The sequence below is a fragment of the Falco punctatus genome, assembly GCF_963210335.1.
Source record: "Falco punctatus genome assembly, chromosome: 1".
Lineage (NCBI taxonomy): Eukaryota > Metazoa > Chordata > Aves > Falconiformes > Falconidae > Falco > Falco punctatus.
The window spans coordinates 22977446-22999728 of record NC_137580.1 but is presented as its reverse complement, the minus strand read 5'-3'; the positions used below and the strand labels follow the sequence as shown (position 1 = coordinate 22999728).

General features: G+C 53.5%; 2 protein-coding genes across 4 annotated transcripts in view; one reads left to right on the top strand and one right to left on the bottom strand.

Moving 5' to 3' along the window:
- ALPK1 (alpha kinase 1) overlaps window positions 1-1168 on the top strand; it is a gene marked incomplete at its 3' end in the record, with an annotated part of 47871 nt that extends 46703 nt beyond the window's left edge. For 2 of the 3 annotated variants that reach the window (XM_080373670.1, XM_080373669.1), the window contains exon 13: window positions 175-1098. In XM_080373670.1, coding sequence (XP_080229796.1) covers window positions 175-633 — 459 coding nt within the window. Of the gene's footprint in view, window positions 1-174 lie in introns of all 3 variants that reach the window. The other variant, XM_080373671.1, reaches the window with a different exon arrangement.
- A 12973-nt stretch (window positions 1169-14141) lies between these two features.
- Window positions 14142-14929, bottom strand: NEUROG2 (neurogenin 2). Its single transcript, XM_080373719.1, has one exon. It carries the CDS (start codon window positions 14878-14880, stop codon window positions 14176-14178), a length of 705 nt encoding a protein of 234 aa, XP_080229845.1. The 5' UTR covers window positions 14881-14929; the 3' UTR covers window positions 14142-14175.
- Window positions 14930-22283: the final 7354 nt, after the last annotated feature.

The window sequence follows — 22283 nt, the reverse complement described above, 5'->3', positions numbered from 1 at the left end:
CCTCATCTAAACAGCCTGTGTTTTGAATCACCAGTGAGTTAACATGGACACTCCTTCCATCTGTCTTATGACGGAAAGTTATAGGAGGAAAACCAAGACTTCAGTTAGAGGAGCTTTAGCACCCTTGTTTTTACATCCCTGCTTGCATGACTCTCGTTAACACGCTCTTTTCAGATACTGGAAGACAGAACTATAAAAGGATGTGTGAGCGTGGAGCCCTACATCCTTGGGGAGTTTGTGAAGCTGTCCAATAACACAAGGGTTGTAAAGAATGAGTACAAAGCCACAGAGTACGGTCTGGCCTACGGCCATTTCACCTATGAGTTCTCCAATGGAACAGATGTTGTTGTTGATCTGCAAGGTTTGTATTACAGTAAACTTCATTTCTCGTGTGTCCTCTCATGTTGCAGAATATGCTATATAAAAGACGTGCTGACTCTAAATGACATAAAGGGAGGGAGGGATGTGCAAGTATATTTTTGCCTTGAGCAGTACTCTTGCTCTCCGCTGCATCACAGCAAGAGCACGCAAGCCGCCTGCTCCCTGGTGTGCCACAGCTTCATGCCATGGAGTACTCTGCATCCCATTACACTAAAGCCAGTCTGCAAAGACGTGTCTTGTGGAACCATCTAAAGGAGAACCACTGAAAGAGGCTGTGGGTTTTGTCACGCTTCCCCCTTCCTAAAACTGGGAAGCCTAAGAAAAGGTCCCGTATTCAGCTAATGGCTAATTGAGCTCTTTGGTTAAGAGTTAAAAGACTCAACCTTTAGCATACAGGTATCTTTGGGATATTAATTTCATTATATAATCATTATGTGCCTCTTAGGGTTCTGCTTTTGCTGACATAGGGTCAAACTGGGAATCACTGCAGTGACAGTAACAGAGCATGGGCTGTGCCAAGCAGGCAGTCCCGAGTACGGTCTGTCTCAGGCTGTGATATGCAATACCAAGATGTGTCCTTTCTTCCACAGGCTGGGTGACAGGTAATGGGAAAGGCCTCATCTACCTCACAGACCCCCAGATTCATTCTCTTAATAGCAAGGATGTTTCACACTCCAACTTTGGGAAGAAAGGAATATTTTACTTCTTTAATGATCAACATGTGAAGTGCAACGAAATCTGTCGCCGCCTTTCTTTGACAAGACCCTCGGTAGAGCTGACAAGGTAGACTTGCACAGGACAGTCACACAAAGAATGGTGCAGAAGCTGGGCAGTATATTATCCTACACACCTTTAGGAGCATATTGTCTCCATGAGAACAGAGACACTGAGACAATACCCATGTGAGTTGGGTCAGTCATTATCTCCACAAGTTTGGCAAGTTCTGGCCTTTGCATCCAGGCTGGTAATACCATGTTACCAACTTGTGTACCATCTGAACCTTGTGCACTTATAGCCGTCTGTAATAATTAACAGAAGAATGTAAGAAGAGCGAGAAAACAGGCTCCCAAATTCAGCTAGAGGTGTACTACAGGACTGTATGAACTTCTAATCTATTCAGACCCAGTAAGGGGAATAGGCACCATCTGCTCTTTGGAAATGGAATATGAGATAGAGTGAGACAGAAGCAGGGAGTTGTATTTCAACCATCTGTAGAATTTTCAAATACTTCTCTAAATGCTTCAGGGAGCAAATGGTAATATTTTGATTTGCTTAAAAAAATAACAGTTCTTTCAGAGGGGGGGGGGGTGTATGTGCATACGTGACCACACAATATCTAAACAGTTGGAAATATGGTTTTAACTTTAACAGCCAAGAAAGCTGTGCTGCTCTGCAAGGGACAAATAGTGTTCTTGAACCAAGAGATGCTTTACACGAATAATTTAGGACTGCTACATTTCACAAACTCTCTGAAGACTTTCTCAAAGAGAAGAACAGTTCTCACTTAAGGACAGCACATCTCTTCTGCCTGTAATGAAACTGTGAGCACCGCAGATTTGGTGAGCAATTCCATAACTGATTCCAACAGATAATCTTACGGGACATGAGTGTAGCTGCTTGTACAAAGGAGCATTTCTGGGGGGAGTCCAGCATCTAGTAAGCCCAGAGAAAGCAGCCTCAGTGCCAGTTTTGGTTCCAGCTGGGCAGGCAAATCACCCCCCTGCCTCCCTTTGAGCCTCTGTCATCCAGCCTCAGAGAGCTGTGAGGTAGAAGATGTTCACAAACGAGGGGCGCCTTTCTCAGCCGAATTTCCAGCAGAAGCAGACAGCAGGAGACTTGCAGTTCGCTGCCAGTGGCAAGGACGACGCATCTGATGGGTTGTGCCTCAGTGGTGGTGGAGGCACAGCCCGCAGAGCTTCCAAGCTGCTGAACATCCCAGAAAATACATTAATGAGAGTAAAACAGATGTCCAGTAATACCGAAGCGATACTTACACACTTCCCCTACCAACAACCCACACCAAGATCCTGATCCTCCCACCCCACCCCACTCATAGAGCCAAAGACTACAAATCTGTACTTCCATGACGGGAGGTTTTCTTGACAACTCTGCCTGTGCTGGGAACACACTTTACTATCACACGTGCAAACAGCTGCACATAGTCCATGAACTCCAAATTTTAGCAGTATTTTTGTTATTCTTTGTGCTTGTTCTTGAGCACACTTGGAGAGCCCCTGATTTTTAACATCAGGACCAAACAGCCTGTGGTGTGTATGCTGGCCACATGCTTCGGTAGTGCCTGCCTGGGTTAGAGGCAGCTGCAGCCTTTTACTTTTTATGAAACAATCTTCTTTTTTTTTTTTTTTTTTTTTTTGGCGGGGGGGGTGTTGTTTTGTTATTTGGGTTGGGTTTTTTTTAACCACAGCTTGCAATTCATTCACGTGACCTACATGTGACACCTGCAGCAATTCACATACCGATAAGCACTCGGCCACTTCCAAGAGACCTAACTGCTGTTCTGCCACAGCAAATTTCAGAAACATGGAGAGGAAAGCAATGCCCTCCCAACTTTGTGAATTCTAGATGAACAGTTGAAATCTTTTTTTTTTGCCCTGCACACTGTGGCTAGCTGAAAAGAGTAAAACCTTCTGGCCTGGTCAGATAACGTATACATGCACTGTGAAGAAAACAGCCATAAAAAAAGAGGGAATGGGAGCTCCTCATTCTAATGCTGTGCCCCTTTTAATGCTGAATTAAGCCAAGTGGGACGTCTGGTTGAAAAAAAAAGCCACCAAACCCAAAACCTATTGGCAATATTACCCAAATTCAGACTATGATGAAAGAAGCATGCTAGAATAGGCTGACTAAAGCATTTTAGTCCTAAAAAATTCAACTGCCCATTTTACATCTGCTGCGGACAGACTTCTAATGAGTTACTTGGCCAGGATAAGCAGCCTTCAACCTTCATTTCCAATGGGTGGTTAACCTGCGTGGGCTTCCAGGAAAACGCTTGTTTCAGCCTCTGTCAGGGATGCAGCGCAGATTTTGTTTAAAAGCAGAGGGCATGTCTTTGCATTTACAGGTTGCAGTGATCTTACGTTCTTCCAGCACACCTTTACTGGTGTTACTAGCCTAACCGGCAGGAGAAAAACTACTTCTGAGAAAGTTCAAGCAGCGGTTATATGTATTCCCCTTAATAGTGCCACATAGGAGTGGAATAACACACAGAACTGGAGCTAACATTTGTCTCTGCCTCTCCAGCAAAAAGAAACTATCAGAAGACCTAGAGTTTACTCTTCCAAGACCATGGCAGCACCTCCAGAATGTGTGTGTGCGCACGCATATGCGTGTGCACTCCCATGTGTATTATGTTTGAAAAATGGTAAGCAGCTTTCCCGCTCCATCAGCAGTGAAAAGTTGCCTTAATTTCAAATTCTCCTCTTCTCCTCCAAAGCCCTGATGTGCCACTGCCCCTGTGCTCAAAGGCTGGGATCGTTTCTTTGGGGAGATTTTCTTGATGAGAAAAGGAACACAGCATCAAACTTCCACAAAAAGATGGGTCCCCAACAGAGAGTTAGCTTTAACAAAACCATCCGCTTTTGTTTCTGCAGCCAGCAGAGTTTTTTTAGGCTTTTGTTCCTGCTTTTTAGCAATGCTATTGTTTTCTAGGTGATGTTTGTGCCGAGTTGTTTGGAAAGATGCCCTATCACTGCACCGACCGATTAGAACTAGGTGTAAAGAGGGAGAAGCAAGAGAAGAAAAAAAAAATTAAATCTCTTTATTATGGTGCATAAACCTTCAGTGTTGGGGATCTGGGCAGCTGCGCAGGAAGAAAAATGCATTCAAAAATATAATGCTAGTGTGAATAATCCTTTCTCGAATGCTGCTTGCAGACTGCGTCAGCTTTGTCAGGTGAACTTGAACTGGGCCATCAGATTTGCTGCCATTCCCATTGCACACTGTCTATCACCCCGGGGCATTCACCATCTTGACTGTTGTTAAAAGCGAGCAAACAATCCATCATTGAGCCGGGGAGTCACTCGCTCATAGAAAAGTGAAATCGGCATGTGACGGTACACTCGGCCCCAGTGTTTTGCAGATTAAAGTGATACATGAAAACTCACGTGTTACTGGGAAGATTAAGTCCGTTATCTTGTTCTGCAGCCAATAAAGGATGGCCTTGTCCGCAGCAGTGGGGAAATGCTGGCTTTAACCAAGTGACAAACGCTGTGCGTGCATAGCTTCATGCTCCGGCAAAAGGGAGCACCGAGCTCTAAAGGGGAAACAAAGCTAGTTAGCAAGATCTCGGGAATTAATAGGCAGCGGAGATGCTGTGTTAAAGCCTCTCTGCAGAGGCTTTCCCTTCTCTATAGAGACAATTAAAAGCAAAACAAAACCTCCCGGACAATCTCCGCAGAACAAAGTGTGCTAATGCGCTGCCAACAGCTAGCCCCGCAGTGTCTGCTCTAACAGCACATGCAGTTTCAAGACCCCTGAAAAGTGATGCCTTTTCCAGCGTGTGCCTCTTGTTCAAAGAAAGAAAAGAAATATGTATTGAGATACGCTCCTGAATAAATCCATCTGTGGGATTTTGTAATATTTTGATTTCTTCCTAGTATTTGCATTTAGCAGCTGATTTTCTTTTGCAGCCTACACTTTACTAAAGTTATGCTTACTCACAGTTATAAGTTAGTATCAAGTGTCAGCTTGTCCAGTTCCCTGTTAAAGCAGATATCATCATATTTAACCCTGTAGCTTCTACTGGTCCTACTCTTTACAGGCTTGGGCACAAAATCAGGGGTATCAGTCCTTCACAAATGCAGGCACTCTGCCTTCATCCAGGCTTGGATACTAGAAATCCTGGATCAATGTGCTCTATAACCTCATTGCCTGAAGAACTTAGATGCATGCGTGGCCCGAAACACACCGAACTTAAATTATTGGTTCGTATTTGTGGTATAAACAGGTGATTATTGCGCAAGATAGATAGTTGACTCAGACTGATGATGGAGCATTTAATATTATAGCTGGAAGTTTCATCTTAGAGCTACTGACTGAAAAAATGGTGTTCTGATATTTTCTCTGATTTCAGAAGAAAATAATTTGAACCAGTGAAGACTTAGGGAATACTTTTTGCTTTTTTCCTTTTTTTTTTCTTTCTTAGGAATTCAGTGGTTTATATTAAGTAACTTTCTACCAAGAGTGCTTTTGCGTCTTGATTAATCATAACACACTCCAAAGTCCAACATAAGAGCTCAGTATGACCATTAAGAGCCAGTTGCCCTGTCCTTGCTACAAAATGAGCAAAACTATATTGTGCTGGTACAGCAAAATATTATCTGTAGGGACATGAAGTCTGAAGAAACATTTCCTCCTCTCAGCTAAAGCACTTGAGTTTACACCCAGTGCAAGCGCTACAGTAAGTCGGGCACAAAAACGTCCCGCTCTTGACAAGGCGATGACACACTTTCCTGTCCTTCGGGGAAGATACTTGGTGAAAAGAGTTTTTTCCCGCTCACCTTTCTGCAGGCATCCAGATAAAAAGCAGAGAGGTCTTGTTTGCTGTGTGTCATGCATTTGTGCACAAAAGTTAGTAAATTTGATATCAAGAGGGAACAAATTGATGCAACCAAAGCCTGTTAACCACAGGCAGAATGATTTTCTCACTCTTTTGCCAGTACCTAACATCACTACGAAGCACTTCAGGGAACTTCTCTTACAGAAGACCCAGTGTAAAAGGGAGACCCTTGGTTACTGCGACAATGCGAGGCTGAGCCAGGCTTGCTGTGTCCCTCTCCCTTCGAGGCAGCAGCATCCTGGGCCATTCAAGCCAGTGGAGAGCGGGCGCGGGGTGACCCCTCCAGCTGTGAGGCAGCCCTTGCACGTGAGGCAGCATGTCCCCGCTGCCATAAACCTGACATCAGCTGCCCCGAGAGCCCAGCTGCTGGATTTAGGCATCAGTCCTTTACTAGAAAGAGCTTTTCATGGGTACCGAGGGGAAAGCTTCACGTGAGCAAGCTCAGAAAGACAGCCTGCGCTGCCAAATCGCTCCTGCTTGGCAAAACTCAGCGCCAATACTGAACACCAGCCTCCTCAGCGATCTCCTTCCCACCATACAGATTGTTAGCAGGGGTGGGATTGCTCTTCCAGGCATGGGACTGGCACCCAGCACGGGACTTGTCCCAGCCCATCCTGCCCCCCCGGCCAGCAGACCTGAGCACGCAGAGCTGTATCTCTAGGCATCGCATACGTGTTGGGACAAGCGCACTACTTACAGGTGGTGTGATGCACTGTTGTAACCGCTGCTCCCTTGAAACAACCGGAATGGGGATATTTACAATAATGTGTTGACCAATAACTGCCACTGTCACCTGCTGCCTTGGACAGAAGCACCTGGGTGCCTTCCCCAGCAGCCTCTCCTGGAATGGCACACACCATCCTCCTTTTTTCCACTTGGATGACATCACCTCCGTGTCCCTCTGCAGGGAGCAGATGGGGCTATGAGCCCCCGCAGCCACCCGCTGCCCTGGCTCCTGTGAGCCCGTGGTGCCCCCAGCCCCGCCGGCCTGCCCATGGCCGCCCTCCAAACGGAACTTCATCCCGTTCTTTAACCAGGACATCTCGCTGCCAAGCTACTTTTAAGATGCAGCATGTCTTTCATCAAAAGATACCGACTTACTCATGATTCAGTGATTGCCTCTGCTCGCAGCAGCGTGTGCTGCAGGACCGGAGCACCCGCAGCACTAAGGGGAGTGCACGGGTCTCGTAGAGGCAGGTGCAGCACCCCGCTCCCCCTCCCCCCCGAGGGGGTGCCCATGCAGCATGGCCAGCACCCAGGGGTGCCCTGGCAGCACGGCGATGACAGGCAGGGTCACCCTGGCTGGCACCGGCTGCCTTTCCTCCCTCAGTAACAGCCAAGTGAAGCCCAAACGGCCGTGCCGGCTACTGGGGCTGCCGTCCCCTCGGAGCAGGCCATCACGTTAATAGAGGTTGATTTGCAAACGGCGTCACCCCCCCAGTGCCCCCGTTTGCCTGACTCCCGCTTTTCTGCTCAATGGCACAGATGCTGCTTTGTGCTGCCCAGGACCAAGCAGCTATTAGCAGCAAATCCAGCGAGGGAAATTAATGAAGGCGACTACTAATAAAAGACAGCTCAGGACAGCCATACCAACTTGCTCCAAGCAGTAATTAACTTTTTTTAAAACTCATGAAGGTAAATATGCCATCAGCTTTGGTCCAGTCTCTCTTCTTTTTAATAAAAGAAGGGGGAGGGGAGGCGAGGGAAAGGGGATGGCTGTGTGTTGCAGCCGCCCCAGCAGCATCCGTATTCCCTCCCCGCACGCTGCTGGCCACTGCAAAGCGCTGAACAACCCTCCGTTGCAGGCAGCAGTCCAAAGAATTTTTTTATCCAATCAATTTTTAAAGGCTTTATTTTAAATCTTACCATCACAAGAGTATTAGCTCTCTTCAACCATAAACCTGACTTCGGCTCAAGGAGTCACAGGGATGAGAAGGTTGCCAGAAGGTTGCCAGACCCGCACAAATGTGGCAGCACCATAGGCTGAAGGCAGGATATATCCTTCAGTCGAAGGTATCAGTTAGCTTGTTGCTCTGTTGCTCTGCAAGAGTCTTAAGCTTTAAGACGTAAGATTTGGCCCCCATAGTCAGACAAAAACCTACACCAGGTTAAAAAAGAACGAATCCCACCAGGATTTCTGTTCATGCAAGTGGGCTGCAGCACTGCGATTGCTGTAATAAAAGATGGGTGCTGGAGATTTTGCCTGTATGGTATGGGAATCGGGTCTGCATGGGCCAAATCCACACATAATGGAGGCAAAATGTGTGAAGTACAAGCCCTTAAGGATTTGGGGTGTGTGATTCACACCCTCCAGGTGATGAATTCCAACCCCTGCCCCCATTCCTATGCCTCTGCAAAGCCCTGCAAAATATCTGGTGGCTCTTCACCCTACGGGCAGCCTGGGACTTCACAAGATCCTGAATTGCCACTTCACATTCACTGGGACACGTGCCTTTATCCCAAACACTGGTCTGCAAGGGCAAGCCCCCGCTGCCACCTGGGCAGCTCACGCTGCTTGGTTCCCTGCTGATGCGATGGGCTGAGGCCAAGTAGCTCCTTTCCACCATGGACCAGCTTGGAGGTGCCTCTGGGTGCAGCTGCCGAGCCGCTTGCTGCCGAGGCGGGCTCGCCTGCTAAGCTTTCTAGCCTGCCTTGAAAAACACCGGCTTAGATTTATGTCACCGTTAGCCTTGCTCCTGGCGCACTTTTATTCCTTCACGCTGAGTTTATCTGATTACTTCAGCCAAGGGAAACAGACGGCCTGTTGACATCCCCAGAGAATGCTCAAAATGCCCCCTCCCCAGGCAGAGAGCAGCCTGCAGGACAGGCGGGAGGGGGGGCAGCAAGTCGCAAGGGCTTGATGGCCGCCAGGCAAAGCAACACCCCAAATAGCAGCAGAAATACTGCAAAGCTGGGGGCCCAGGGCTCTGGCTGCAAAGCTGGGGGTCCAAGCGCTCCCATTGTCTAGGAGGGCTGGAATCTGGGATCTGGTTCTGGTCCTTTCCCGAAATCAAACTGGGAAAGAGGGCTTTGCCAGGCTTCCGCAGCAGCTGAGCGCCTCAGGGCTGGAGTTGTGACTGTGCGAGGCTGGGATGCGCTCCTGCTGGCAGTGCTGGGAGCGCTGGCATCCCCTACCAACGTGCGGCCTTTTCAGCAAGGCCAGGCCGACCTCATCCCTTCCCCCACCAGGGCCGTGCCCCTCTCCACCACCCCCTAACTCGCACCACTTCTGCCACCCATGTCCTCTGGTGCCTGGAGGACACGTGCCCTGTCCCATGAGAGCATGGCAGGGAGAGCGAGCCGGGCACAAACCCAGACATCCCCAGCCACCTGCAGCCCCCCGGGCAGCACGGCCGGCATCCCCCCCCACCCCCGGGGGGCTCCTGGCTCCCCAGGACCTCCCCTCACCCCATGGCTGGAGCAGCAGCTGCCACTTGTGGCTCATGCCCCCGGGGTGCCAGTCCCCTTCCCTGACATGTAGCCCCACTGCCAGCTCCCTGAGCCCCCAGGTACCGAACCCCCTCCCCAACTCATTGTAACCCCTGCACTGGTCGGGGCTCTGCAAGGTGGCTGCGGAGAGGGGACCTGTGATAAAAACATGGCAGAGTGCAAGGGTGGGCAACAGGACCCTCGGAGGCTGGAGGAGCTCAGCTGTGATGGGAACTGAGATGGCGATGGCCCTTCCCCCAGCAGCTGCTCTGAAATACTTCTGAAACATCATCAAAATGAAAGGGTGATATTTTTTTTTGAGAGATCCGCTTAAAAGCTTTCGCTGTCTTTCGGCATTAAATCAGTTTAGGGAGAAGAGACTATGAAATTCCCATCTGAGGAGTATGAGCCCGAAATTTGAGGACTAGCCCCGCTATGTACAAAGCAAGCAAATGAAACCAGTGAAAGGCCGAGTCCCCGAGGAGAAAGTAGTGAATTGCAAAAAAAAAAAAAAAACGAAAAAACAACCCAACCCCAGCCTGTGGGGAAAGGCAGAGCCTGAGGCGAGGCAGTGGGAAGGTGTGTGCCCACCGACTTCTCCAGCCTGAAATGATGAAAGGCAAAACTTGCCTTGTCGGCAATGGAAATGAGAGGGTTGGGGGGGAGTTAAAGGGCAGCCGGGGGATGGAGCAGAGCGCTGCCAGGCTGGGGACCGCCAGGGGACTGTCTGTCCCAAGGCTGAAGGTGGCAATGCGAAGATTGCGTGGGGTCTTGCTTTTCATCTGCAGAGAAACATGCACAAAAATACATTTTACAAATATTTTGGGGTGGGCTCTCATTAAATCTCCTTGACTGGTGTACGCACTTTCCTAGAGGAAGTAAGAAAAGATGTATCTGTTTAATATCCCAGATGACCAGTCCTTTCAATTACAGCAACATTAGGCGATAACTGATGTACCCAGTGTCAAAAAACCAGCCAGTGTGTGCTTAATTACTTAATGTCATATACATTTCAATAACAGAGTCATTAGGGAGCACCACAGGATGGCCCGTAGCAGGTGAACCCTCATCTGGTTCTTTCCCAGCATAACGGCATTACCTCTTCACCATCAGCATACCCAAGTATCACTGTGGCAACAAAATAATCGAACCAATAAAACCCGAGGAGCAATGGACCCTGAACCCCAGCCCGAGGCACCTGAATAAGGGATTAGGAAATTTGCTTCTTTAGTGAGACCCTTCATGCTGAGCCTCACTGTCTTCAGCTTTACTGAGAAAGCTCCCCAAGTTGAATTTTCAGCCCTCCCAGGTCTTCTGCCTTCATTTTGAATCTCAGTGAGCATCAGCGAGGTGCCCGAGCCCGAGTGGCCAGCTCTCTGCCTTGGCTTGTAGCATTCGCCTAGGAGGGAGGGCGAAAGCTGTGCTTCAGAGCCGCCAGCCAGATGAGGGCTGTGTCAGGAGCGCTCTTTTTAATTATGGCAATACGCTGAAAGATTTATGTCTGACATGAAAGCAAGCAAGCGCAAGCCCTTGGGGTGCGGCTGCTGTCACACCGGCACTAGTTTGGCTTCTTGTCGCTATTCTTATGCCAAGGAGGGCTGTAAACCCCCTTGGGGGCCATAGAGCTGCCCCTCCAGTGCTGACGGCACAGAGAAGCTTTTATGCCAAAATACAACACACAGAAGGATCATAAACACGTGTTATTATGGCAAGGTGCTGCCATGGAAACCACCTCCAGGTTTTCCACTTCATCTGAAGAGATGCTTTCCCATCCTTCATCCCCTGGTCCACTTCCAGGTTGGCTGCGATTGTCTCTGCAGCCACGGGCTGATTTCCCGATGCTCTGGGGAGCCACAGCTCTGGTCAGGGCAGGATCTCCCATCACCTCCAAAAATCAGTCTTCAGAAAGAAAAGAGGGAAATAAAAAAAAAAAAGGGAAGAGGGAAATAAACTCCTTCAGGTTTAGAGGGAAGCAAGAGGGGAATAATCTCTTTTGGCCACAGTCAAAGTTAAAACTGGGATGTAGGTGAATGGGAACGCGGCCTCTCCAGCTGACCCTCGGCCAGCACTGCCTCTGCCTCCCGTCTCCTCCAAGGGCATCTCCAGCCGTGCTGGCAGCCCTGCCCAGGGACCAGGAAAGGTTGGCTTGCATGGCTCCCACCCTAAACCCCGCACTCAGCCGCAGAACATCCCTCTCCTGGCCCTCACGCCCCATCCTCCCACGCTACTTGTGCTTTTTCCCATGGTGGTTCCTGTTGCCGTGGCCCTGGCAGGACGGGTAATGCTCCTGCTAACAGGGTCTGTACCTGGGATGGAAGGAAATACCTCCAAGGATGCTGAAACGGGCAAGACCCGGCGTCCCTCCCTGGGGACCGTTGGAGAGAGCATCCTGGTGCTGAGCCACCCGAGCCGTCCCTCCGGCTCCTGCCTGGCTCTGGCTCGCCACCAAGGGAGCAGAAGCACGTCCCATCCCTCCCGGCCTTTGAAGAGCCGAAGGCACCTACTCCAGCGCCTCTTAAAAGCACGAGAGAAACGGGGAAGGACAATGAGACCCGACCAGAAAAGACGGAGAGGGCGAGCGAGGCACTAGCCTTCTTTTTGGCATTCCTGGAGTTTAATCATTAAAAGGGGTCGTTAAAAGAGAGCGAGAGTGAAAAACCCGCTCCCGACGGGCTGCCCCACACACTGCCAGCGGATTGAAAGGCTCCCTCTTGTTTTGTTCCTTCTGGCCCGTGGCAGATTTGGGGGACACAGCTTCATCTTGCTGGCCACATCAAAGCAGTGATTATGCAAATGCGCCCACTTTTTTTTAAGGAATTATTTATCACACAATAACCCCCCTGCCAGGGGGGGAAACAATAGATCAGGCTAGATAGCGCTGCTTGCCCGAGGCTGCGGGGCTGGGGGGAGGCCGAACCCCCGCACATTTTATTGGCCTAACCTAATTTCACTAATTCTCTTTTCACACGTTTGTGGGGTTTTTTTTCTCCCCCCTCCACCCACCCACCCCCACCCCTTTCTGGGACGTTGCTCCCAGGATCCAGGGGGCACCGGGTGGGATTCATGTGCTGCACATTTTATTTAATTAATACATTCAGGCGCCTCTGCCTGTTTTTAATGATTTCCAGGTGTTTGTACCCAGAAGTCACAAAGTGCTCCCGGGCGCATGGGGGCAATGATTGAGGGGCCGTGGCGGCCTCCAGCATCTCCCCCCCCCCTGAGTCGTGACATCCCTGGCCATGTGCTGTTGGTACCCACGCTGAGCACGGCTGCCTGCCATGACCGAACTCAACCCCCTGGACTTGCCTGTGCCTTGAGTTTCATCCACCCCTCGGAGAGACAGAGAAACTGTTCCTCTTTAAACCCATGCTGCTTTTTTTTCTTGACTCAGTAACATTTCTTTCCTACAGCCTTGTCTGTGAAATCCAGGAGCCATCAGCCTGAGGTGCAGTGAGCAGTTTATCCATCCATCCATCCAGTGTTTGCTGTGCAGTGTCTTCTGTACAAAGAGGCACAAGTGACACTGTCGGTAAACTTCCACCAGACTGACTTTATATATACATATACACACACACACTGTGCTACCAGCCACATGAGGAACCCAAGACCAGAAATGAAACGCCACGACAAGAGGCAGCGACTGAGCCATGTGTGTCTTTCTGATGGTGCCCGTCCCCTCTAAAGCCAGCCTGCGGCTCCGCCTGGCTGGAAACCCAGGAGATTTTCCTTGGTTCGGATCCACTTCTCTCCCTGCTCCACCCCCACCCCAGTGGTGAGCTGCCATCCCCAAGAGCGCAGTCTTACTCTTACTCTGCAGAAAAAAGGGGGGTTCTTGTAAGAAGTCAAAGGAAATTTCCAGAATTGAACTGCCCGTCAGTCAGCCTGCTGGGGCCACAGCAGCTCCGGTGGCCCTGAGCGCTGCCATGGTTCTGCCTGCAGAGGTGGCTGTCACCAGCTACCTGCTGGGGGGGGGGGGGGCATTTGTCACCCCAAGGCCCTGCGAGCTCCTGTCAGATCCTGGCTTTCACCAGGGGCAAGGATGGGTGCCGGCCGCTGGCACGTAAAGCAGCAAAAGCAACGACCCGAAAGTTATGAAAATTAGAGATTTTTATTTATATTTTATCACAAGAACAATCCCTTTGCTCTTCAGTTGTAAATACATACTGGAATAAACTCTGTAAATTATACAAAAAAATACATCTTTTCCATGAAATCTGTCTTTACAATAAATAAATGTGAACACGTGTGTGGCTGATCGCTGTAATGTTCCGTGTCTGTTTAGGTTTTCAGTCTGTTGATTTATTTTTAATCTCCTGAAAGAAGGGGGGAGTTCCTCGTCCCCTAAAGGTCGAAATAAATAATGCATGAGGGGGTCCCCCCTCCCCATGCCCCGGCCCCCCCCGCCTTTCCTCTACGTTTTTTTTTTCTTTTGATAGAGAGTTCAGCCTAAATTTCCACGCTTGCATTCAGCCCTCACAAAGCCTACAAATTATACAATGACTTCTAACCCGGACCCCTAGCAAAACAATTTATTTTTTTCCCCCCTTCCCACCCCCTCCCCGCCTATAAATCATAAGGGACAGATGGCACGGGGGGGGGGGGGGGGGCGAGGGGATGGGGGACACAAAAGCCCCGGTGACAGATCTGGGAAACGGGACAAAGTGCACATCGGCGAGAGCAAGCAGGTTTGCTTTGGCAGGTGCCGCCGCCCCGGCCGCCCTGGGAAGCGGACAGATGGGGAGCCCCGGGGGGAGCCCCGGGGGGAGCCCCGGCACCGCCGGGCCGGGCTACAGGCAGCGCCGGGGCGGCGGGGCGGGGGCGAAGCGGCCCGGCCAGTGCTCGGCGTCCGAGGCGGAGCCGGCGGGGCTGGCGGGCGATAAAGTGCAGGCGTAGGGGGAGGCGGAGGGTGCGGGGCTGGCGGCCCCCCCGCTCCAGGAGGAGGCGGGCGAGGGGCTGCCCTCGACGGGGCCACCCCCCCCCGGCCCCGCCGCCGCCTCGGGGCCGAGCCGCGCCGCCCCTGCCAGCCGCAGGGTCTCGGTGAGAGCCCAGATGTAGTTGTGGGCGAAGCGCAGCGTCTCGATCTTGGTGAGCTTGGCGTCCTCGGGGAAGGTGGGCAGCACGTCGCGGAGGGCGTCCAGCGCCGCGTTCAGGTTGTGCATGCGGTTGCGCTCCCGGTTGTTGGCCTTCAGCCGCCGGCTCCGCTTGATGCGCTGCGCCGTCTCCGCCGTGCGGGCCGGCCGCGGGGCCCCGCGGGACCGCCCCGCCCGCCGCTTCCCCTCCGCCCGCCGCAGCCCCGGCGCCTCCACTGGCCGCGCCGGCGAGGCGGCCCGCAGCGCCCGCAGCTGCTGCTGCTGCTCCTCCTCCTCCTCCTCCTCCTCCTCCTCCTCCTCCGCGCTGGACGGCAGCGAGGGCGAGGGGGCGGGCGAGGCCAGGCCCAGCAGCAGCAGCTCGTCTTCGGCCGGCGGCGCCAGGCTCTCCGCCTTCACCAGCATCCTGCCGCCGGTCGGCACCCCTCGCCCGGCCGGCCCGGCCGCGGTTTAACGGTTCGACGGGGCGGGCGGGAGAAGGGGAGGGGTGGCGGGGGGGGAGGGGAAGGGAGGGAGGGGGGGGCGCGGCGCTGGCACGCGCCCCGGGGCGGCGGCGGCAGCGGCGGAGCTGCCCGGGGCCCGGCGGCTGCGTGTCTGGCACACGACCCTCCTTAACACCCCTTATATACCCCGCGGGGAACAATCAAACCTGCCCCCGGGGCCCCCGCGCCCCGCCCGCGCCGCCCGCGCCTCAATGGAGGGCGCCGGGGGCCCCCCCGGGGCCGGGGCCGCGCCATTGGTGCCTCGCGCTCGGCTGGAGCGTGCCGCTAATTTCTTAATGAATGGCGGGGGGGGGTCGCGAGGCGCAGCTGGCCAATCAGGGTGCCCCGCGCGCCACGCGCGCCGGAGCCGGCTCCCTTTCAGCCTCTCATTGAGGGGCGGCGGCGGCACCTCCCGCCCCGGTGTGTGTGTGTGGCGGGAGCGGGGGGGGGGTCCCCAACGCCGGACCCCGCTCCCTGGGGGGATGGGGGGCCGTGGGGAATAACGGGCCGTGCTGGGAGCGCTGCGCTCGCGGCACCGCAGCCCCACGCCGCGCTGCGGGCCGGGGGCCGGGGAGCTGCCCGGCGGGACGGGACCGGGGGGGCGGCTGATGCCGGCTGGGCGTGAGCCAGCGGCGTGCCCGGGTGGCCGGCAGCGGCCTGGCTTGTGCCAGAGCCAGCGTGGCCAGCAGGGCCGGGGCAGGGACCGTGCCCTGTGCTCGGCACCGGGGGCTGCACCTCGCACCCCGCGCTGCACCTCGCACCCCGCGCTCGGCCCCTCGCTGCACGGGGGACACTGAAGGGCTGCAGCGTGCCCAGGGATGGGCAGGGGGCTGGGGAAGGGGCTGGGGCACAAGGCTGATGGGGGCGGCTGGGGGTGCTTAGCCTGGAGTGGGGGGCAGCTCGGGGGGCCTGACCGCTCCCCACAGCTGCCTGACAGGGGCTGTGAGGGGGGGTCGGTCTCTGCTCCCAGGGAACAAGCCACAGGACAAGAGGGAACGGCCCCAGGCTGCGCCAGGGCAGGTTTAGGCTGGATATGGGGAAAAATGTCTTCAGGGAAAGGGTGGCCCGGCATGGGCACAGGCTGCCCGGGGAGGGGGCGGCGTCACCACCCGGGGGGGTTTAACACACACACAGATGCGGCACCTGGGGCCATGGTCAGCGGTGGGCTCGCTGGGCTCACAGCTCCTTCCCAACCTATGTGATGCCGCGCTTCTCTGAGCGCATCTGCCATGGTTTGCAGCCCTGGGGGATGGCAGAGGTGGGTGCTGGAGGGAGACCCCTGCGGGGACAGGGACAGCAGAGGAGCTTTGGATGGCACACAATGAATACACAACTTTTCCAGGGTGGGGGGAAGCTGCCTTTGTGGCTGCCAGCAGTGGTACCGCTCTGCCCTGGAGGCAGCGTGCCCCTGGGGTGCATCTGCTCCCCAAAGCCGGGTGCTGAGGCACGGCCCTGGGCTGCCCTTGCCCCTTCCCCTGTGTTTGCAGCAGGTTCTGTGAGGAGCAGGACAAGCCTGAGGGGAGAAAAGCCATGTCCCTCCGTGGTTTGGCAGTCAGGAGAGCTGTGGTCCCAGCGCATGGGCTGCGGTCCTTGCTCAGAGCTGTCAAACGCAATTCTTGGACACAACATAGGCTCAAGAAGACTTTAAAAAAAAAACAACACCACAACTTGTCAATCCATCGGGAAAGCCTTCCCCACCCCCCTCCCCGCTTCTCTTCCAGACCACCCTCCGGGGCAGAAAGCCCCAGTGAATAGCTGGGCCTGGCGACATGCCCCTGGGGTCAGCAGGCTCACTCTGTCTGATAGACCCACGGGGAAGGAACGATGGGGAAGGAATGACGGCGAGGATGTACAAAACAAAAAACGGAGGGTGGAGTGGTGTCCTCCCCGTGTGGGAACTCCCTCACTGAGGCACTTTTGGGGAGTCGGGTTTTGAAACAGAATTTTGGTGGTGGTGAAAAAAGCCCAAAATAGATGAAAGACTTAAAATCTCAGCCAACTTCTCACCCTGCACTTTGCAAACACGCACATGGCTCAGTCCCTTGCTTGTGCTGAGTTTGTGGCCTGTCTCACTCCCCACGAGAGCGATCGCAGCCGGGCGGCTGCCTCGAATGGTGCTCGGTGTACTCAAGGGTTGGCTTTCACAGCCTGGCTCCATGTGCTGCCGTTCTACAGCCAAGGACTGTGTCTGGATACGTCCTCTAACATCAGTGGCTGCCCACTATGATGATTTAGCCCATCTATTAGAAAATCTCTGGGAGTCTACTCTCGCCTCCTTTTGAAAAATGGAAGATCTGTAGGTCCCCCCGACATCCTGGCAGAGTGACACAAAGGGACATTCTTTCATTTTCAGCATCTTAAAGCGCGGAGCAGAGTCACCTGTGACTGGACCGGCCTGGCCCTCTGCCCCCACCTGGATTACTGAGATTTCTGTCCTTCTGTCACCCCTGTGAAAGCGATGGAGACGTTAGGCGGAGGCGGCAAAGCAGTGGGGAAAGCGGCCGCGGTGCTGGGGGGCAGCAGGAGGGCACAAGCCCAGCTTTTTCCAGACCCGGGGCGTGTAACCCATTGGGTTACACCTTTTTGGGTGTTACAAGCCTTTTTGGGGTTCAGCCCAATTCCTGCCGCCAGCCTGCCGCGGTGCAGTGGTTTTCTCCGCAGGGCTGAGCACGAGGTAACTGAGGATCAGTTGGCTACTGAGTCCTCACAACCCTCCCAGTGCAGCAGGTCCAAGAGGCGCTTGTGTGGTCTGCGGCCGGCCCCGGCGGAGCGAGGGTCGAGCTGCTCTGCCGAGAGCCACGGGGCTGGGAGCAGCGGGGGGAGCGGGAGTGCTGCTGCTGCTGCTGCTGCTGCTGCTGCTGCCCACTGCCTGAACTGTCCTCCAAGGGTCAAACTGTTCAACTTCAGCCCCTTTGCCAGACTCAATCCTACTTTACGGGAACAAAAGCCCAAAGTAGGCGACGATCAAGAAATGGGAGCACAATGATTTAAGCTTATCACACAGCCCAGAAATAAAGGACACTGAGCTTGTGTGCGGGAGAGGGGGAGACCTTCAGAAAGGCTTTGTTTGCTGTAAGAAGATTGAACTCTGAGGCGACCCAGTAGCCCTTAAAGTTTAGGGTCTGTGTTGCTGAGAGACCTTTGGATACAGCCCATCCACACTTCGACCTCACAAGTCGTGAGCCAGCATTAATGGCTTGCCTGCCCCAGGTGAACGGGGGCGTGACACCCCCGGGGAAAGGCAGGGGACAGTGCTGCAGGGGCGGGATGGCCTGACCCCTCCCAGTGCTGTCTCGCTCACACCCACTTGTGGGTCTCCTGAGGGTTTGGGGGGACCAGAGCTGCCCACACCAGGGTCCCCCCTGCACCCTGAATTCTGGGGCGCCCAGCCTTATGGCAGCACCCACAAACCCCGCGAGCGGGATGGCTTTTAAACTGGGGGTCAGAATATGCCCCCACACAGCAGGGTACCAGGGTGCTCTGTGGAGGGGAGAAATCAGGCTGTTGTGGGGTTGTGTCCCTGCCTTCGCCCCAAGCCGGGTCCTTCCTGACCCCCCTGTGCACACTGCAGCGAAAAGGGCTGCAGGGAGGGGCAGGAACCAGCCCCCCGACTCCCAAGCCACATTAGCAAATCTGGAGTTTGTTTTGGGATCAAGGTGAGGAGGGGTCTCTCCCTCAGAGTGCTGCCCCAGCATCCTTCCCTAGCACCCCCCTGCCCTGGGCGGACAAGCCCCTTGTCGGGGGCCGATTGTTCCTGGCAGATTTGCATGGCAGGTGCAGGCCTGTGGAGTGATTTTGCTGTCCCGAGTCTTGCCTGGTCCCCCCCCCCCCAAGAGGGTTTGCCTCCCCCCCCTTGTGAAAAAAGGCTGCCGGTGCCTTCCTTTCCCATGAAGAAGAGAAGAAGCTTGAGGATCGCGTGAACACGCTTCAGTTTTCTTATTCTTTTCTATAGATGTGGGGAAAAGAACAGCCGATTGTGTGAAAAACCCAGTGCCTGCAAAAAGGGACATTGGCCATCCAGGCGAAGGTGCGCGAGGGAGAGCACTAATCGCTGAACCAGGAGACAAATACGATTACCAGCTCCGAGCCTTGAGTCAGAAAGTCTCATAGACTTTAAGATGTTAATCCCCAACATAATCCTTCCTTTGGCGTGTAGGAATAGTGCAGCCACAAGAGTTGTTTTGTTATTTATATTGGCGTTTAATAAAACTCAGCCAGTGGTGAATGGGCTGCCCACTCTCCAATGGTAATTAATTCCCTATTTCAGTGACCCAATTGTGCTGGGATAGAGCAGTGGGACAGTCCTACTGCCCCAACCCGCCTTTGTGCAGCTACACAGCTCTCGTGCTTCAACAGCTATGGAAACTCATTCTTTTGATGTCATTCAATGAGTTTTCCTTGGGCATCTTCTAAACTTCAAGGACCCTTTTCTTTCTCGAACGCCTGAAAAGCAGGACTAGCTTGACCACCTCTGTAGAATTTAATGATTTGGTGAAAGGGCCTTTTTGGGGGTTTGTGTAAGGAAAGAGAGAAAGAAAATTTGGCAGGCTGCTATCAAACAGGGGGCTATCCAAACTCGAGCGCACTGAACTCATTCAGCTCCTAATTTATACAGGTCTTAAAAGCCACTCTTCCTCACGCAGAATACTTCGGGGCTTCTCTTAGTCAAGGCATTTCTAGAAGGGATTTGCTAGTAAGCAGATAACTGCTTCACACACACCACAGATTCAAACGGGACTGCGGATGAGTACGGACAAAACAAATCACGTTTTGAGGCGGCATTTCCATCCACCAAAAGGAAAAAGAACAAGATCCCCAGAATGGGTCATGCTGCCGTTAAAAAGCACGCCCGAGGCTTGCACCTTTTGGCTCTTGGGTGGAGCGGGAGCGGTGAAGTTGCTACAGAAGGAGTGTGTGAAATGAACACGTGAAGAACATGTAGTAACCCTGCAAAGCCTCTCCGGTATGGGCAGCCTCTTCTATGTCTTTATACACACTTCCAAAAAAAAAAAAAAAAAACCCTTCGCAAGTCACAAACAATTCAGGATTCAACTAAGAAAACACAGAGTGAACCATATGGCCGGGGTGGCTCGAGTTGGCTGCATTTTCCCCCAGACAAAGAAGGGATTGAGAGTTGAAGGAAAGGAGAAAAAAACCAACTTTCCGGCTGATGAAGCTGTTGTCTGGAGGCAATGATCCCAAATCTCAAGGCTTTATTCCAGGCTCCGACTGAGACGTGATATGTCATATGATTAGCATCTTTCATATTTACAAGAGTAGTACGGGCTGCCAGTCTTTAGAGAAAAGCGAGAGAAAGAAGGGGCATATGCTGAAATGGATTTAGCATTTGAAAGAGAGAAAAGAGAGCGGATAAATACACTTAAACGAGGATTTAGTTTTACTCCCGTTGAGTTCTAATGGGTTGTTGATTGAGATTTTAGGGAGCTGGAACAGAGGTGTCAGCAGTAATTTAAAGGCGCTATTCAACCCTCCGTTGCTCCTTCTTTTTCCCCGCTTCGCTCCTACGCGCCTCTCACCCCACTGCGCACCCAAGCGCCCACGGTTCTCCCGAACGAGGAGTGATGCCCCGCGCCCGGGGTCCCTTGCGGTGCCTCTGTCTCCTGGTGCCGGGTCCCCCCTGGTGCGCGGGGTCCCTGCGGGTGCCGGGTCCTCCCCGGTGCCCCTGGTCCCTCCCGTGCCCGTGGTCTCCCCCGGTGCCGGTACCGCATCCCTGCCGGTGCCCCAGGTCCCAGCGCAGGCTCCAACGGGCGGGCGGCGCCACCTAGCGGCGGCGGCGGCGCACCGGTAGCCCCTGCTCCCCTCCCCCCGTACCCCGAGCGGGTCAGTCACTTGGCAATGTCAAAAACTATTTGGCAGCGCTCGATGAGTTTTTTCACCCGCCGGCAGGGACACCTTAAACGAGACCGGGTTGCTCAGAGCCCTCTCGAACCGGACCCTGAACGCTGCTGGGCTGGGGCATCGCTTTGCTGGGTGGAACATTTATTCCATGTATCTAGCCTGAATCTGCCCCTTCTTTAGTTAAAACCAGTCACCCTTGTCCTGTCGCTACAGGCCATAATACGTCTGTCCACATCTATTTTACAAGCCCCCTAAAGTACTGAAAGGCCACCAGAAGGGCACCCTGGAGCCTTCCCTGGGCCGAGTGACCCCACTGCTCCCAGCAGAGACCAGTTCTGTGGCCTCCTCTGGACCCTCTCCAACAGCTCCATGTCTTTCCCATGCAGAGGATCCCAGAGCTGGACACAACCCCTGGTCAGGTCTATCCAATATGGAACAGAAGGGTGGAATCACCTCCCTCGACCTGCTGCTGGCCACGCTGCTTTGGATGCAGCCTAGGATACAGCTGGCTTTCTTTTAGTAACAGTTTTTCTAATAAAATAGGAGAGTGAAGCAGCAGGCTCCATGTCTCAGTGGCAGCCTCTGGAAAAGCACCTGGGCAGGAGCCTGAAAGAGCCGTCAGGGTGACAGCTAAGGCGGATGCTAAACCATATGTTTTGCCTTTGTTTCCAGGCGCAGCAGTGAGGTGGCTCAGGGTTTTCACGCACCCGCTAGCCGCTGCGGGTGGCAGGTCTCAAACGGGTGCAGAGAAGCAGGCATGCAGTCTGCTCGCGCCTGCGGCTGAGGGTTTACGTGTGGGTTGGTGGGACTTGCTGTCCAGCGCGAGCTGTGACTTCTCAGGGACAGGAACACTGGGTTACAGCTCGTTTCAAAGGGTAAATGCCACCCTGGGGAAGGCAAGTTCTGTAAGAACCGTGGCCTTTCTGGCAAGCAATGGGTCAGTTTATGGCTAGAATAGACTTGCATATTACAGGCATAAACTACTTCTTTTTTTCTCCAGGATAGGTACCGATGAATCCCTCGGAAACAGCAACTGCCCAGGATAATACCATAACCTATCTAAAAGCCAGTACCCTCTTGCTCAGCTGAGAACCATCAAAACACTGTGAGAAGAAACAACTGAGAAACTCCACCAGAGGATGCGCAACTCGTCCCTCAGCAAGGCCGTTCCCCGCCCCCTGCAGTGAGGCAGTGGTAGCTGTCAATGTCCTTCCCAAAGGCTGCTGGACTACAGCACTGACCCTCACCTTCAGTGACCCAGGGCAGCTAAATAAGATTCCTGGTCCAATTCACTGACTGATCCGCTCCCAACGCACACACGCTTACTTACATAGCAAGAACTTCAATTACTGTCCTTACAGAGAAGCTTTCCCCTCTTTATCCCTTCTTACATCGTCCCTGGCTAACCAGTCCCATCATCAGCTCACATGTTGCAAGTACTCTGAAGTTCAGCATTTCCCACAATCC

Bases quoted from the DNA above. Each gene is read 5' to 3' on its own strand.
- NEUROG2 (XM_080373719.1), bottom strand. From the start codon at position 14,880: ATGCTGGTGAAGGCGGAGAGCCTGGCGCCGCCGGCCGAAGACGAGCTG.